At 53.5% G+C, this 17,050-nt stretch overlaps 1 protein-coding gene across 6 annotated transcripts in view; it reads left to right on the top strand.

The window, feature by feature from the left end:
* DNM1 (dynamin 1) overlaps positions 1 to 17,050 on the top strand; it is a 45,375-nt gene that overhangs the window by 17,502 nt on the left and 10,823 nt on the right. For 3 of the 6 annotated variants that reach the window (XM_067040644.1, XM_067040645.1, XM_067040647.1), the window contains exons 7-15: positions 468 to 610; positions 744 to 879; positions 1,072 to 1,139; positions 2,273 to 2,411; positions 9,688 to 9,774; positions 12,269 to 12,339; positions 12,512 to 12,563; positions 12,769 to 12,780; positions 15,390 to 15,503. In XM_067040644.1, the coding sequence (XP_066896745.1) occupies positions 468 to 610; positions 744 to 879; positions 1,072 to 1,139; positions 2,273 to 2,411; positions 9,688 to 9,774; positions 12,269 to 12,339; positions 12,512 to 12,563; positions 12,769 to 12,780; positions 15,390 to 15,503 (822 nt within the window). Of the gene's footprint in view, positions 1 to 467; positions 611 to 743; positions 880 to 1,071; positions 1,140 to 2,272; positions 2,412 to 4,071; positions 4,211 to 9,687; positions 9,775 to 12,268; positions 12,340 to 12,511; positions 12,564 to 12,768; positions 12,781 to 15,389; positions 15,504 to 17,050 lie in introns of all 6 variants that reach the window. The other 3 variants (XM_059072688.2, XM_059072689.2, XM_067040646.1) reach the window with 2 other exon arrangements.

Genomic DNA, 17,050 nt, shown 5'->3' with positions numbered 1-17,050 from the left:
GTCATTCTGCAGTTCCGGGAGATACTGTGTGTGGGCACCTAACCAGAGCGAGCCTCAGAACTTGAGAATGACCTTGAGGGGGGGCCTTAAACCCAAAGGGCACGAGGGGGCAGTCTTCCAGCCATCACTGCCCCTGATTCATTTCATCTGGCTCTTGTGGTGTCTAAAACTATTAAATTAGTCAAAGTCAGGTAATTTCAGATAAAAATCTAGATTGCTGGCTTCTCCTGAAAATGGAGTTATTGACTCATTAATTCAATTCATACACCTCTGTGAGCACTGACTGTGTGCCTGTCCCTGCCCTCAGGCAGCGTTCATTCTGGTGGCCAGGACAGCAGTGGGCAGGGCTGTGGCTCTGCACCTCACCACGTCCGCATGGGCCCCAGACATCCTGGCCCCTGCCTGGTCCTGTGGGCATCCTGGGTCTGTGACCATGGCCTTAACCCTTTCCTCGCCCCCACCGCCAGCAACTGACAAACCACATCCGGGACACACTGCCAGGGCTGCGGAACAAGCTCCAGAGCCAGCTGCTGTCCATCGAGAAGGAGGTGGAGGAGTACAAGAACTTCCGCCCTGATGACCCAGCGCGCAAGACCAAGGCTCTGCTGCAGTGAGGCCCTCCCCAGCTCCTGACTCCCCATCGTGGGACCGCCCCCCCCCCCAGCCTCTCAGCACAGGGCTCTCCCAGGGCTCCCTGCCCTGGGGTTGCTGCTGCCCCCTCAGGTCATACCACTCTCTCCCAGGATGGTCCAGCAATTTGCTGTAGACTTTGAGAAGCGCATTGAAGGCTCAGGGGACCAGATCGACACCTATGAACTGTCGGGGGGAGCCCGCATCAACCGGATCTTCCATGAGCGCTTCCCCTTTGAGCTGGTCAAGGTAGGCAGACCCCCCAGGGGCAGGAGGGCTCAGGACCACCCTCCCACCCACCTACCTAAGGCTCTCTCAGGTGTACGTGTGCTGAGCCCACTTGAGGCCCTGATGCCCAGCTCTGGGAGTGAGGTGGACCCTGTCTGGCCTCCCAGGTAGCAGAACAGGCCCTGACCAGCCATCTCTCTGTCTCCTCCACAGATGGAGTTTGACGAGAAGGAACTCCGAAGGGAGATCAGCTATGCCATCAAGAACATACATGGCATTAGGCACGTACTGGGACCGGGGAGGGGAGCTGAACCCTAGAAGGCAGGAGGGGTCTAGTGCAGAGACAGAGGGAGTGGTGCAGTGAGCCTCCCTCAGGAAGGACCAAGAGCCCTACCTAGTCCCCAGTCTCTTCAACCCCAACTTTCTGGTTCCCGGCTTGGACAGGCTCTGGATAGGGGAGGTGGATGGGAGACCCAGGCCACCCCCCTACCTGCAGCCTGCTACCCTCCTTTGCTTGTCCCCGGGAGCGACCCGGAGGTTAGAGCAGTGGGGTAGAGCCCGAGACACAGGTGGCTGGGAAAGCGCCCTTCGGGCTTGGGCGCCCTGCCCATCCGCAGGGCAGGACAGCTCCCCGCGGTGCTGTCCAGCACAAAGCTGCCCAAACCGCTGGGTAGGGCCTGGGGTGGAGCATCAGGTGTTAGTCTGTGAACCTTTTATGATGGGATGAGGCCTCTCAACCCTCCAGACCCTCCCACAGTCCCATTCGCCCGAAGTTGGCCCCATTCCACCCCACCTCCCTCCTCCTAGCCAACCCCAGGGCCTGTGGAGCCGGGACAAAGACTGGAAAATAGACTGTTCCTTAAAAAGCTTAGCCCTGCTCCAGGGACCCAGATCTACACTGTCCATTCAACAAGAAAATTTAAAGCACCTGCTATGTGCCAGGCAGTGAACAAGACTAAAATGTCACTGCTTTCATGCAGGTTCAATTCCAAGATTTGGCATGGAATTTACAGACTGCGTTGGCTAAGGCAACAGAAAAGGAAAAAAATTCTCTTTCCTAGTCCTAAAATAAAATGCTTTATTCCCAGAAAGGCTCTTAAAGAAAACCCGGTTTGACAGTTTTCAAACCATTTCTAGCCATAGAACATTTTGTATGAGCAGAATCCAAAGACAAAGCAGGACAAATGCAACAGTTATAAGCAGACCTTGTCTTGCCCTAAAGAGCTTCGACGGAGAGGCCTTCATCAGAATCCCCTCGTGCCCATTTTACACAGGGGGACACTGAAGTCCAGAGAGGGGTAACGGGAGGACCCCGAGGGCAGAGCTCAGGGGGGCGGGGCGGGGCCCTGGCCTGGTGCTCCTGGCAGGAGCCGGTCTGTGACACCCGTGCCCTTCTTCCGCTCCGGGCGTTCAGAACGGGGCTCTTTACCCCAGACATGGCCTTTGAGACCATTGTGAAAAAGCAGGTGAAGAAGATCCGAGAACCGTGTCTCAAGTGTGTGGACATGGTTATCTCGGAGCTAATCAGCACCGTTAGACAGTGCACCAAGAAGGTAACCAGCTGCCCGGCCAGCCCCTGCCTCTGCCCAGCCCTGCTCTGCTGCCAGGCGCTCCTCCCCCACCTCCCCCCGGTGCCTCCCGGTTGCATGTACAGACCTCAGCGGGGTGGGGGAGGCAGGCCACCGCAGTCCGGGAGGGGGGGACTCTCTGAGGGAGCCTCACCCAGCCCTGGCCCCCAGACCAGGGGAACCAAGGGATTAGACATTGGAAAGACAGGCATGATGGTGGCAATTTGCCCTGAGAGCCCACCAAGGGCTCTGCCAGCTCAGCAAGAAGAGGGGACCCTGAGCGCCCCCCCCCCACTGCTCGCAGAGGTGGGGTCACGTTTGGGGGCTCCAGGGAGGGGTCTTGGGGAAGTCTTGTCCCTGGAGACAGATGAAGTCCAGGACCTTCTTGGGTGCTGCCCTAGGGGCCTGGACAGCCAGAGGGATTCAGAGGACCCAGGTCAAGCAGGTACCCTGACTCCCCACTGCTCTTCATCGTTCCCATCTCACGCCATCCTCACTCAGGACCCTCACTCGGGACCCTCACTCGGGACCTTCCCCGTCCCTCCCATCCACATCCAGCCTTCCAGGGACAGAGCCCCCTCTGCTATGTTATCTGAGCCTCACAGAACCACTCAAGGAGGGCACGGCAGGGCAGGGAGGATGGCACCCATTTCACAGCAGGAAAACTGAGGCTCGGGAGATCAAGTGACTTGCCCGAGGTCATATGAGCTAGGAGGTGGCAGAACTGTTACTTGGAGCCAAGGCTTTGGACTCCAAGTCCAGTGCTCGTTTGATTCCACCCCCAGACTCCCTTCCTTTCCCCTCCCCACTGCTGCCCTGGCCCCTCTCTATCACCATCTCCACTCTTTCTGTCTTTCCTCTTCTCTCTCTCTGTCTTTCCAAACTGAGCTCCTCCAGACTCCTTAGGAGGAGAGGCAAAGGATGCCCCTTGAGGAGAAAGGGAAGGGCAGGAGTAGAGCAGGGAGCTGGAGAATGGCGATCAGGCAGCTACACAGCAACTCCAGGAGGCATCATCTGCCCCGTAGCCTAAGGAAATGGAGCCCCCTGGAGTTGTGCAGTGCACAGCCTGGGCAGCTGAACGCAACAACCTCGGTGGAGAATAGGGAATGGTGCTGGGCTTTGGAGTCGGGATGAAGCAACTACAGGAGGTTCTGGGAAACCTAGAATTGAACAGAATGTGGGTGAGTGGGGTCCTGGCCTGGGTCAGCTCCTCAGCAGGACGGCATAGGAAGAGGACAAAGACGGCATAGGAAAAGAGAGAGAGGGCAGGCTCGGTGTAGCTGAAGAGTGGGGGAGAGGAGGGAGGCAAGCCCTGGGGAGAGAATATGAACTCAGTAAGTGCCCTTGGATGGGGCAGGGGCTTGGTCCCTCAGACCCCTCCCACGCCCTCAGAGCCCTGGGGGTTGCTTGGCAGCACCTGGGAGGTGCCAATCCAGGTGGCGGCAGGAGGGCCAGGTCCCACGCTCACATTGTCTTCTCTTCTGTCTCTCTTTCTCCGTGTCGGTGTCTCTCTCTCTTCCCTCGTGTCCGTGCCATCCTCCACCCCGGACCCTGGCCCTGCCTGGCTTTCACTCCCCTCCTCCTCCTCGCCCGCCCACCCCCCGGCTGCTCCTCCTCCTGTTCCCCTCCTCCTCCCCGGGTGCAGGACAGGCCTCTTCACACCTGACCTCGCTTTTGAAGCCACAGTGAAAAAGCAGGTGCAGAAGCTTAGAGAGCCCAGTATCAAGTGTGTGGATATGGTAGTCAGTGAGCTCACGGCCACCATCAGAAAGTGTAGCGAAAAGGTATGATGGCCGCCCGGGAGGGGCTGGGCTTGGCCACCCCTTCCTCATGGCCAGGGCCTCCCTTGGGCAAGAACCAACTGCTGAGCAAGCCCGTCAGCCTCTCAGCCACCCAGGTGGACCCAGACGCCCAGGCCGGCCCAGGTGATTCCTGGCCCCAAAGTCTCATGCCGGCTTCTAACCCTGGGTCTGCTGTACTCATGATTCCTACAGGCCCCCACCTCTGGCAGAAGACCTTGCTCTAACCCAAGCATCCTCAATGGCCGCTTTGATGGTGATGATGATAAGGAGATGGCCACTGTTTATTGAGCGCCTACTGTGTGCCAAGCATTAGGCTAAGTGCCTGCCTTTGTTATCTGACTTAATCCTTTTAACAACCCTAAGCAGTGAGTAGTCTTATCCCCATTTTACAGATGACAAAACTGAGTCTCAGAAAAGAATAGCAGAGTGGGATTCAGATTTAGGGAGGCTGAGGGAAGAGATCTGGGATCAGGGCCTCCTGGGGCAGGGGAGCTGTCCCAGTCCCTCAAAACCAATTTGCCTAAAAGCATAATGGGTTACTCACTTCACTGTAATCCATACATGTTTGACAGGGTCAGCCTCTTTTGAGTTGTCCGTGACCTTTTAGATGGCCTTTTCCTATTTGTCTACTTTGGGGTATTTGGGGGACTTTTCGCCAGATCGTCTAAAGCAGTTCTTCCCAGGGGCCTGCATGAGCCCAGCCTCACTTGTATTTGAAAAAGTTCCCTACAGTGGGAGGTGGGGGAACATCTGCCTTAACCTCATGTTTTAAATAACTATCACGGTTTTCGTGGCTCATATATAATTAGTCCTGTGCCCCCCTTACACAATCCTACCTCACTTTTGCTCACTTCTGTGCCAGATGGGGATAGATTAAGCAAATTAGCATCCACTCAGTGCCTGATCCAGGTGGAATCAAACCTGGGCTGGACTCTCCACTGCATAGTGTATATCATGACATCTAAATCACGGTCCCACTGCATCATGAATACTAAGCAACGCAATCTTAACTTTTGTTATACTAAAAAGTACCGAGTTTATTTTAAGCTGCCTCAAATCTCTTTACAAAAGAACACAAAATATATCTAAATTTTTTTAAATTTGCGGTTTTCATTGTGAAAGGAATACATTCTCAATTAGAGAAAATTTGGAAAATGCCCGAGAGTGAAAAGGAGGCAACACCACTCCCTTTCCAAGAGCCACACTGAGATTTTTGTACATTTCCTGCAAATACACTCCTTTTTTAAAAAAAATGAAATTATCGGTATTGATTTTGTTTTGATCATACATGATTGTTATCAAAATATTCAAACTGCACAGAGAAAGCAAAAGTCCCTATAAGCTCACAGCCCTAGAGATAAGGACTGCTAGCAGCACACCCTTCCTAACTAATTGCGAATATACACCGGTTTTAACCTAAAAGGGATCACACCGCCCACGCTGATCCGTGAACACTTCTTTTTTACTGAGCAACGTGGACTGGAATCCTTGTAGTAGCTACGTAAAGATCATGCCCTTGAACAGCTGAATCGTATTCCACTGTAGAAATATGACATGATTTATATATTCAATATCCTATTGACAGACATTTAGGTTGTTTCCACCTTTTTTTTTTTTGTTTTACAGGCAGTGCTGCAGTGAATAGCCTTATAAATATATTTCTAGTACTTATCCTGTCATTTCTTTAGAGCAAATTTCTATTATAGAATTGCCTAGTCAATGGATGTGAGCATTCACAGTTTTGGTAACTTCTGCAAGATTTGCTCTCCAAAGAGTTTTCACCAATTTATTCCTCCAAACTTTTTTTTCTATGCATAGGTTTATTTACCTTGTTAGGTATTTACACTGTGAATATATTAGTATCCTGCTATTTCTCTTAATAACATACATTTTGGTGCGTGTTATTACATAGCCTATGTGAACAGTTTTTAAAATAAATTTATTTATTTATTTATTTATTTATTTATTTAATGTTTGGCTGCGTTGGGTCTTCGTTGCTGTGCGCGGGCTTTCTCTAGTTGCGGCGAGCAGAGGCTACTCTTCGTTGCAGTGCGCGGGCTTCTCATTGCAGCGGCTTCTCTTGTTGCGGTTCACGGGCTCTAGGCACGCACCCTTCAGTAGTTGCAGTGCGTGGGCTCACTAGTTGTGACTCACCGGCTCTAGAGCGCAGGCTCAGTAGTTGTGGCGCATGGGCTTAGTTGCTCCGCGGCATGTGGGATCTTCCGGGACCAGGGCTCAAGCCCGTGTCCCCTGCATTGGCAGGTGGATTCTTAACCACTTCCCCACCAGGGAAGTCCCTATGTGAACATTTTTAATGATTGCATAATATTCTATTGAATAGATTTATCACAGTTTACTTAACCATTTTCCTACTGGTGAACACTGAAACAGTCTCTAGTTTTTCAATATTATAAATACCCTGGCGATGAACATCTTTGTGTATAAAGAATTTTAGTTTTCTTTCTCTAGGATTATTTCCTTAGGATAGATTCCTAGAAGACTGATTACTAGATACAAACATTTAAAAACTGTGGAACACTTTGCTGAATTGCCTTCCAAAAAAGCACTAATTAGGGTAAATGGTAATATTTTGGAAACAACCCAGATGTCCATCAAGAGGGGATTGACTATGGTATCACACAGACATTGAAAGACTATAGTTGTTAAAAGGGCAAGGGATATTTATTTCCATTCACGTGTCCTTCCACAATGTACTGTGGGGGGGGAAACAGGTTTCAGAGATGAACGTATAGAATTTGGGGGGGGGGAAGTAATATATATCAATGATAAATATATAAAATATATAATATAATAATCTACATAAGTGATAAAATTCCAAAGGCGTAGTTACTAACCATTATTTTCAGAAGGCAAAGAACACAGGAATTTTTTCATTTCTAGTTCACAAACTTTAGTCATATTCAGATTTCTTACAGTGAGTCGGTAAATTTTTGTAAGGAGAAAAATTGATCAACAAAAACTTTAGAAAGGAAAGCTTATAAATTATTTCTTTTAAAAAATTGCCTTTTAATTGATTTAATACATAGTCGTTTTTTGTTTACATAGCAAAATTCACCCATCTTCCTCTATTTTTTTCCCTCCCCAAATCTTCTAAATTTAGCAAGCCACTCCGGCCGATTATTCCTTGCCCTGCTGGGATTAGAGTGTCATCTCTGGATGAAATCTGGAGTTTAATGTCCAGCACAGGGTGTGCTGCTCAGTCCTCAACAACGCTAAGAGGGAAGGTGCCATTATTACCTCATTTCACACATGGAGAAACTGAGGTTCAGAGGCATCCAAGCACTTTTCCAAGGAAAGCCAGCAGGGTAGGGGGCTGGCTTTGAAGCCAGAGCCATGGCGGCTCCAGGGCCTGCATTCCTGATCACTAAACAGTGGCCTCCAGGCTCACTGCCCCACTTAGCCAAGACCTGAGAGAGAAAAGTTCCATTTTAAAAACTGGCTGAAAGTTCTGGAAATGCTCAGTGGAAGCCAGAATGGAAAAAGATGCTCAAAGGGAAAAGAACTTCTCAAAGGGGCTGAGGCTGCCCTGTCATTTGTGACACATGGAAAACTTGACAAACGTAATATCCAGGCCGTTGGTGGGAGAACTGGTCATGCTCTTTGGCAAATTGCTCCCTCCTCCTCCTCCCTCCTCGGCCCTCCCGCAACGCGCCACCCAGAACCTCAGAGGAGGCTTTTCTGGCGGCCGTGACTTGGTCCCAAATCTGCCCCAACTCGGGGACTGTGAGAAGGAGTGATGGTCCAACCCTGAGCCTCTCGGGACAGCAGGGTCCACTGGGCCCCTCCAGCCAGTGCTGTTTCGAAGCTCCGGCTCACAGGCTGCCTCTCTCCCAGGTCCCCTGAGCCTGGCCACGTGAGCCCCACCCTTGGCAGAGCCACGGAACAGACGGGGGGTAGTGGGGAGGATATGGCATCTCTCAAGTCTGCCTCTCCTGGGCTGGCATCCGGGGCGCTGCTTTCTTCCCCACCCTCCTGCCTCTCCTGATGCCCCCCACCCCACCCCCGCCCCAGCCCCTTGGCCTCCATCTTGCCCTCAGAATCAGTACCTGTGACCCAGGCACGCTAACCTCCAGCTCTCGTCCACCTGCGGGGCCTGAGGCAGGCTGGGAAGAGGGGCGAGGTGTGGGTCCAGCTTTGCCCAGCCTGGGCCCCCCCACGGCAGGGGGGGGGGGGCAGGTACCCTTGTGTGGACTGCCGCCATCAGCAGCTCAGCGAGTCTCCCTCTCCAAGGAGCTGCCGGTTCGTGAGCCAGAGGGCAGAGGGGCCCGTGTCTGCTCCCCCTGGCAAGGAGGGCAGAGACCTCCATCCTTCATTCATTCCCTCATTCTTTCAACATGCCCTGGCGGTGTGCCCCGCCCTGGGCCCTACCTTCAGGGCAATCACGGTCCACTTTGGGGATGGAAGCGGGGTGGAGAGCGATGGGGCACATGGAGGTGGTCACAGCAGGCTTTCCGGAAGACACGATATTCAACAGAGTCCTGAAGAGCCTGGCTGAGCTGAAGGCAGAGTTCACAGGCAGGGGGGAAGGGTTTGGAACAACTTCCCCTTTGGCCTCAGCTGATAAAAACTGCGGTGGGGGGAGGGGGCTAGAAGGGTGCTGCTGAGCTCCTACCCCCAGAGGAGTGGGGTAGAGACAGGCTGGCCGGCCAGCTCTGAGCCAGGCCTAAGTGTCGGGGTAGTGGCGCCAGGACAGGGCACATGCAAAGGGAGGCGAAGCCGGGTGGAGTCTACCAAGAGGGCCCCTGCAGGGGAGCGCTCGTGCTGCTGGCACTTCCACTCTGCATGCCCACCCCGCCCCCCAGTGCCCTCGCATGCCTGTGCCTCCTGCATGTCCTTTGTGTGACTGCTGGTTTTCCCCTGCTCCCCTCCCCCAGCTCTGACAAGGAACACTGTCTGTCCCCAGCCTGACTCAGGAGGCCACCTGGCACCTCGGGCCCTGCCCTCCCCAGATTTCTCCCCGGATCGTAATCTGCAGGCTGTTACCTGCCTGATTCCCCACCTGACTGTGCCTCCAAGCCTTTGAGGAGGCGAGGGGTAGCCCTGAGGATCAGTGAGAGTTTGGGGCGCCGACAGCGCCCCAAACAGAGGCCTCGATCAAAGAGGTCTGTTTCCAAGATGGCCGCCACCAAGATGGCGGCCGAGGAGCAGGCCGATTCCCAAGGCATCCGTGCTCATGGGAACTGCCGGCCCCCGTGAAGTTGCCCAGGTAGGCTAGTGAAGAGGGCCCGGGACTGGGAAGCCCCTTGACTTGCCGTTTGGAACCCACAACTGGGGGAAAGGGGTGGCTGTGGCTTGGTGCCATCGGCTTCCTGGGCCCCCAGGTGTGGGGCATTCTGCGTGTCCCTCCCACCCCACGCCCCTGGGTTCTGGCGGGGTTTGGGTGCCCCCTACCCGTGCCCCCAGTGTACGTGGCTCTCTCCCCTCCCCCCCCTCGCCAGCTCCAGCAGTACCCCCGGCTGCGGGAGGAGATGGAGCGCATCGTGACCACCCACATCCGGGAGCGCGAGGGTCGCACCAAGGAGCAGGTGAGCCCACGCACCGCCCCCTCTTCCCTCACCTTTCACTCCTGTCCTTGGGCTCACCTCCTTCTTCCCACCCTGTCTCATCTGTCTCAGTCTCTCTTAAACTTTCTCTCCTTGTATTAACGTTCTGCTTCTCTCTTGCTCTCTTTTTTGTTGTGAGAAAATATATACATAACATAAATTTTTACTATTTTAACCACTTTAAATTGTGCAGTTCAGTGGTATTAAGCACGTTCAGATTGCTGTGCAACCATCACCACCAACCATCTTCAGAACTCTTCATCTTCCTAAAATGAAACTCCGCCCCCCTTAAACAGTGACTCCTAGGGACTTCCCTGGCGGTCCAGTGGTTAAGACTCCACGCTCCCAATGCAGGGGGTGCGGGTTCAATCCCTGGTTGGGGAACGAAGATCCCACATGCCACACAGTGTGGCCCAAAACAACCAAACGAAATGACTCCCATTCCCCCTTCCTCCCAGCCCCTGGCACCCACCATTCTCCTTTCTGTCTCTATGAAGTTGATGACTCTAGGTACCTCATATCAGTGGAAGCATACGTTTGCCCTTCTGTTTCTGGCTGACTTCACTTAGCATAACGTTCGCAAGCTTCATCCATGCTGTAGCAACGTGTCAGAATATCTTTCCTTTTTAAGGCTGGATAATATTCCATTGTATGAATAGACCACATTTTGTTTCTCCGTCTTTTTCCACTTTGGGGCTATTGTGAATAATGCTGCTATGAACACAGGTGCACAAATATCTCTTTGAGAGCTTGCTTTTAAATCCTTAGGGTGTATTTCCAGAAATGGAATTGCTGGATCGTATGGTAATTCTATGTTTAATTTTTTGAGGAACTGCCATACAGTTTTCTAGAGAAGCTGCTCCATTTTACAATCTCACCATCTGCTTCTCAACTATCTATACTCTGCTCGTCTCACTTTGGGCCTCTCTCTCTCTCTCTTTGCTGTTTCTCTGGGTCACCATACACCCCTCATAGGCGCCCTCCCTTCCTTTTATGTAGTCATTTATCAAATATTCATTCATTCATTCATTCGTTCATTCAATAAGAAGCATATTCCCTGAATGCTCCTCTGAGCCAGGAGGGGCAGAGGTGAGCAGGCCCCCTCATGGCTCTCACACAGCTCACAGGCGAGTCCTTTTTCCTTGGCCATCTCCCTGTCATCTTCTGTCTATACCCACCTCTGGCTCCCAATTCCCAGTTTCCATCCTCATACACCCCTTCTCCACAGTGGTGCTGTCCCTAACCACGCACATTTTTGTTGCCGATGTTGTGTTTCTAAATCCTCACTGGTCTCTTTTTAACGACAAAATGATAAATACTCAATAATACATTCAATCAGTATAGAAGTCATTAAATTACGAGTGAGTGTTCCTCCGTTCACTCTTCCCCGCCCCCAGTCTCCCATAAAAGAACCGTTATCAAAAGTGTGGTGTGTCTCCTTCCAGACATTTTCCCTAGGCACATGCAGATTCCAGATTTCCTCCTACTCTTAAAGAATCACAATCCTGCCGTGTGTCTTGCCTTTTTTTTCTCCGAAGATAATTGTAGCTAACATCTTTTGAGCACCTATTACAGGTCAGACCCATGACCTTCCTCCTCTCACTGTGTCTTCACCACTCCTGTGAGGCTGAAACCCTTCATTTGTGGAATTTGAAGCTCGCTGAGGACAAACTCACAGGAAGCAGCAGGGCCTGGGTCTGAACCCGGCAGTGAACATCAGGAATGTCCCCCCATCACAATTTGGTTACAAATCCCATCACTCTTAATTATCTGCAAAGGGGATTTTCCCATGCCAGAATCTAGAAGTTCTCCGCATTCTTCTGAACAGCTGTCGAGTGCCTTTTCGTTTAGAGGATACCATAATCTGTTGCACCTTCTGATAGCCGTTGGCTTGTTCCCAGTGCTACAAACCACACCAGACTGAACACCCTGGTACATGTATCTTTGCTCACTCAAGGAGCTTATCTGTGAGATATAGTTCTAGAAGTGAATATATGCATTTTAATGTTGTCAGATATTGCCAAACTGCCCTCCAAGAAGGTGATACTAATTTACAGTTCCACCAGTGGTATGTGAGGGAATCTGTCTTCCCACAGTGGTGCCCACACTGGTCATTATCGATATTTATTATTAATTTGATAGGCTAAAAAGGGGTCTCATTTTAACTTACATTTCTTTATTAATGAGAGGGAGCATTTTTTACATATCCTTATTGGTTGTATGCATTTCTTCTATGGGTTACCCATTCATGTTCTTTGACTATTTTGATTTGTGTTTCTTGTCTTCCACTTATTGATTTATAGGAACTCTTTGTTTATTATGGATACTATTATGGATACATAAATTTATTGTGGATTATAGGTTGATTTATTAAGGACTCTATACATGCTGCAAGTATGCTTCTCCCAGCTTTTCATGCATTTTAAAACTCTGTGGTATCTTTTCCACTTTACTGCTGACCTGTGTATCCTTGAAGGTCATGCTCCTCATCGATATTGAACTGGCTTACATGAATACCAACCATGAGGACTTCATAGGCTTTGCCAAGTGAGTGCTCCCTGGTCAGAGAAGGTTACACCTCGTGTGACTGTGTGTGTATGTGTGTGTAGGACCCAGGCCTGTTGGGTTAAGCCTCCGGGTCTGGTGCCCACTGAGCAGTAGCAATGAAGCCGGGCCTCTTGAGAGAAGTTTCTGGGACTCTTCTTTCTCTCCTCATTAGTGCTCAGCAGAGGAGCAACCAGATGAACAAGAAGAAGGCTTCAGGGAACCAGGTGAGTGAACTCCAGTGCCCCAGCCGGAGGGATGGAGGGTGCCGGATGGACGCCAAGCTCTGAGATCCCCCTCCCCCGAGGGGAAGGGTCCCACAGGGGCCAGAGAGCCTGTCAGATGCCAGCCACAAGCCTCCCACTCTGCATCAGTAACCCTCTCTCCTCTCTCCCGGTGCTTCTCGTGGTTGCTATGGTTACCTCTTTGCAGGATGAGATTCTGGTGAGTACCAGGACTGGGGCTCTTGGTTTGTGTAGTGAGGGGGAGGAGGGCACCCATTTGTAGTGGGGATGTGCAGGGTTCAAGAGGGCACCCTGTGGCTTGAGCTGCCTGCACACACCAGCACATGGGTGTCCACATATGCACTCAGGCCAGAGGCAGGGTCTAGCCACACACAGAGTCCCACCAATCTGTCCATCATTGCGCATGAACTAGGCATCTACTTCAGCCAGAGGTAGACCATGTGGGCTGGGGTGGGTGAAAATGCCTGGCAGGGGCCTGGAACTGAGTAGGAGCTCTTTAAATATCTGTTGGATGGATGGATGGATGGATGGATGGATGGATGGATGGATAGATGGACGGATGGATGAGAGAGAATTTTTTTTTTTTTTTTTTTTTTGCGGTACGTGGGCCTCTCACCGCTGTGGCCTCTCCCGTCGCGGAGCACAGGCTCCGGACGTGCAGGCTCAGCGGCCATGGCTCACGGGCCCAGCCGCTCCGCGGCATGTGGGATCTTCCCGGACCGGGGCACGAACCCGCGTCCGCTGCATCGGCACGTGGACTCTCAACCACTGCGCCACCAGGGAAGCCCCGAGAGAGAATGTTTTTAAGTTGGCATCTCTACCAGAGTGTTGAGTAAAGAGATGAATGAAATGTCAAGAGACCAGTGCCTCCTTACCTATTCTGTCCTTCAGATCTCTGCTGAAACATCACTTCTCAGCCCCGGTTGTACCACCAGCCATAGAGTTTGAGCTCTTCCAGAGGCTGTAGTTTCTTTGTGATAATCTAGGTGTTTGTGTGATTACTGGCATCATATCATTTCCCTCTGGAACCCTATAAGGGGAAGGGCTGGGTCTGTCTTGTTCACCAGTAAATCCTCAGCCCCCAGTGCAGTGCCTGGCGTGCTAAATAGAATGAGGGAGCGAATGAATGAAATATCCCAGGGCAATTCGGTTCAGCAAACACTCACTGGTGCCTGTACTGTGCTGGCCCCTGGACAGGAGTCCGACTCTGGCCCTGCCTGTTGGAAGCCTGGGCTTGTAGTCAGGCCCCGGGCAGGGTGGGAGTGGGGGGAACAGGAGGTCCCTGGTGCTGGGGCTCTGGAAGGGGGTTTTGGGTGAGCAGGGAGGAGGGCAGAGCTGGGGGTGGCCGAGGGAGGACAAAGGCTGAGCGTCAGGGCAGGAGCAGGGTGGAGAGGTCTGGTGGTCAGACTGGGGAGATGGAGGGCCAGGGTGTGGCATTCGGACTCAATTCCAGAGACAGTGACAAGATGCTGAGGGGGTCCTCTCCAGACCAGGACAGGGTGGGAGAGTGGTCATGAGGCACTTGGCTTCCACATCCCTGTTAATGACTAAGACAGCTACCAGCTGTGATCCGCTGTGTGACTTGGGTTCTCCGCGAGGTTCTTGGGGAAGCCAGAGAGGTTTAAGGAGGGCTGGGAGTGGGGGCGGGGGGGGGTGGTCTCTGAGGACCTTTGAAGCAGGCTTGACCCCAGAGGGCTTTCCTGCCAGCCCCAGGCTGCTCGGTCTTCTCCAGATGCTCAGGGGAGAAGCCAGGGAGGCCGGGGCTGGGGGAGGGAACAGCAGCAGCTCCCTTGTCCCCTCAGTCTGTCCTGCCGCCAGGGTCTGGTCAGTGGCCCTGCCCTTGGAGCAGAATCCACAGGCCCTAATCTGCGTCAGTGGCCCAGGACAGTCCCAGGGACAGCTGCTTCCAGCTGTGAAGAGACCTTTGCCTGTTACTCTGGGCTTCTCCGGGGAAGAGGGTTCTGGGCAATTTGTTCTCAGCCCCTCCCCGCCGCGTCTGTGCTCTACCTCCCCACCCCTGTCTGGGGCTTGGAGGCAAAGACTCTTAGAACCCTCATAGCATTCATGTATTCGTGCCACAAATATTTATTGATCACTTACTGTTCGCCTAACACTCTGCCAAGTGCTGGCCTACACCCGTGAGGGAGAGAGTTCACAATTCAGCAAGACAGACTGACATCAGCAGATCATCACATACATGCACACACGCACACAAATTCAAAATTCCAGTCATCATCATAGAAGAAAGCTTAAGGGAGTGATGAAAGATTATAATAGGGGTCCTGACTTATACGGGGGGCCAGGGAGAGCCTGCCTGAGAATGTGACTTCTGAGCTCATACCCAGAGGATGAGTAGGATTTGCCAGGCAAACAGGAGGAAGTGCTTTCTAGGCAGAGTCAACAGAAGCACGTGCAAAGTCCCTGAGGTCAGAAAAAGTCTTTGAATAAGCTGACTGTTAACCTGAAAAGATACTCACAGTTATCTTGCCCAAGCAGCCACCTAAACTCTGCTTGCATACTTTTTAGCAGTGGGGAGCTCGTCCCCTACCAAGGCCACCAGTCCCCTACTCAGATGGCTCTGTCAGCAGGCTCTTTATCCTGAGCTGACCTCTGCCTTCCTCTGTCTCCCCCTCTGTTCACTTGTGGTTCAAACCAGGGCAGGTCTGGCCGCCACCCTCCCTGACCAGCCAGGCCTTGAAGAGCTGGGGGAGGGGTGAGCTTTGGAGGGTCTCTCTTTGCCTACCCCGTCCTGCATGGGGGATCCTGGCCTCTGTCCACTGACTTCTTGCCCCCCCCACCACCCTCCAGGTCATCCGGAAGGGCTGGCTGACCATCAGCAACATCGGTATCATGAAGGGGGGCTCCAAGGAGTATTGGTTTGTGCTGACTGCCGAGAATCTGTCCTGGTACAAGGATGACGAGGTAGGTAAAGGGCCACTGGTCATCAAGGGGTTTGGCTGGTGGCCAGGGGCAGGCTGAGACCCTACCACAGGCTTGGAGTGGACTGAACCACCCAAAGGGGGGAATTTAAAAATCCCATCAAAGACCTCTGGATGGAGGCGGGAGGTCAGGACCAGAGGCAGGCAATCCTGGGGGCTTATCCAGGCTGGATGGAGAAGAGGGCTTGGCAGGACTGGGGAGCTTGGGGCTGAGCGCCCTGTGGTGGGCAGGGGTGCTGGGCATCCCTCCCTGACACCACCAGCCCCGCAGCCTTCCTGTTTTCTTGCTCCAGGGCGTGCCTCCTACTCCGTGGCCTCCACAGGCCCATGACACACAGGAGTCCAGCTGCCAGACACGCTGTTAACCCCTGCACCCCAGCCCCCCAGCCCCCAGCAGTCCGAGGGGGACGCCCAGGGCGCCTCCAGCTAGAGGGGCGAGGGGCGATAGGGCCCCACGGAGGCACCACCCCAAACCCCTCCCTGCCCACTGGGCACAGAGAAGCCCAGCCACCCCCCTTCCCTGCTGCTGGTCTCCTTTAAGAACAAGTCTCTTTGGCTTCCACATCTGGATTCCAGAGGTGACCAGAGAGATCAGGGAGGGCTGGGGGGGAGGGGGCTTGTGGTAACGAACTCCAGCTGGCCAAGGAGTGGGGGGAGGGACCCCCTTCTTCCTGAGGGGTCTGTTGAAGGCGAAGGTGCTCTCCACGGGGGAGCAGAGCCTGGGGCGTTGGCCTCTGATTTCGCCCTCCAAGCCCCCCTCCTTGATCCCTGGCCCCTCCAAGTCTCCCCAGGCAGGGCCCCCCTCCTCACTTTGGGCGGGGCCCTCTGTCGTCACCGGCGGGGGCGCCAAGCCATCTGGACCTCATTACCCCAACCCTGGCCTCTCCCAGAGCATGGGGCCCCTCGCAGGGCGGAGTGTGAGGCTGTGCGGGGCGCGGGTGAGGGGACCGCTTCCTGCTCTACCGCCCGGGCAGCCTCCCTAGACGTGCCCGTGCCCCGCCACTCCTGGGGCTCCTGTGTTGAGGTTCCCTGCACAGGGCCAGGGGACAGTGTGGCCTGGGGCTGGGGGCCAGCGACGGGCTACACCGCGGGGAGGAGGGAGTGTATCTGAGTGGGAACCCCGTCCTTATATGTGTGTGTGCGCGTGTGTGTGCGCGTGTCGGGGGGCCGGTCTCTGTGGAACTCCGTGTGTCCATTTGAGTTGAGTCGAGTGTAAGCCCGGCATCGAGTGGACGTGTGGGTGGAGGCGGGCTGGGCAGTGAGTGCGGGGAGGTGGGGGCGTATGTGAGGCTTGTGGACGTGGGATGTGGGTGTTTGACAGGAGAGTGTCTGGGGTATAAGCGTTGGGGCGTGTTTGGTGTATGAGGGTTTGCATGCGTGTTTGGGGGCAGACCATGGGTGCCTGAGGCGTGTGTGCCCGTGTCCGGTGTGTAAGCGTCCGTGTGTATGTGTGGCGGGTGGGCTTGAGGAGGGAGGCCGTGCGCGTGGCACGTTGGAGGATATGTATTGTATGTATTGGGGATGTAAGGG

Source organism: Kogia breviceps, chromosome 8 (genome assembly GCF_026419965.1).
Source record: "Kogia breviceps isolate mKogBre1 chromosome 8, mKogBre1 haplotype 1, whole genome shotgun sequence".
In the NCBI taxonomy this organism is placed as follows: Eukaryota; Metazoa; Chordata; class Mammalia; order Artiodactyla; family Physeteridae; genus Kogia; species Kogia breviceps.
The sequence above is the reverse complement of the archived record's forward strand: the minus strand, read 5'-3'. Positions and strand labels throughout refer to the sequence as shown.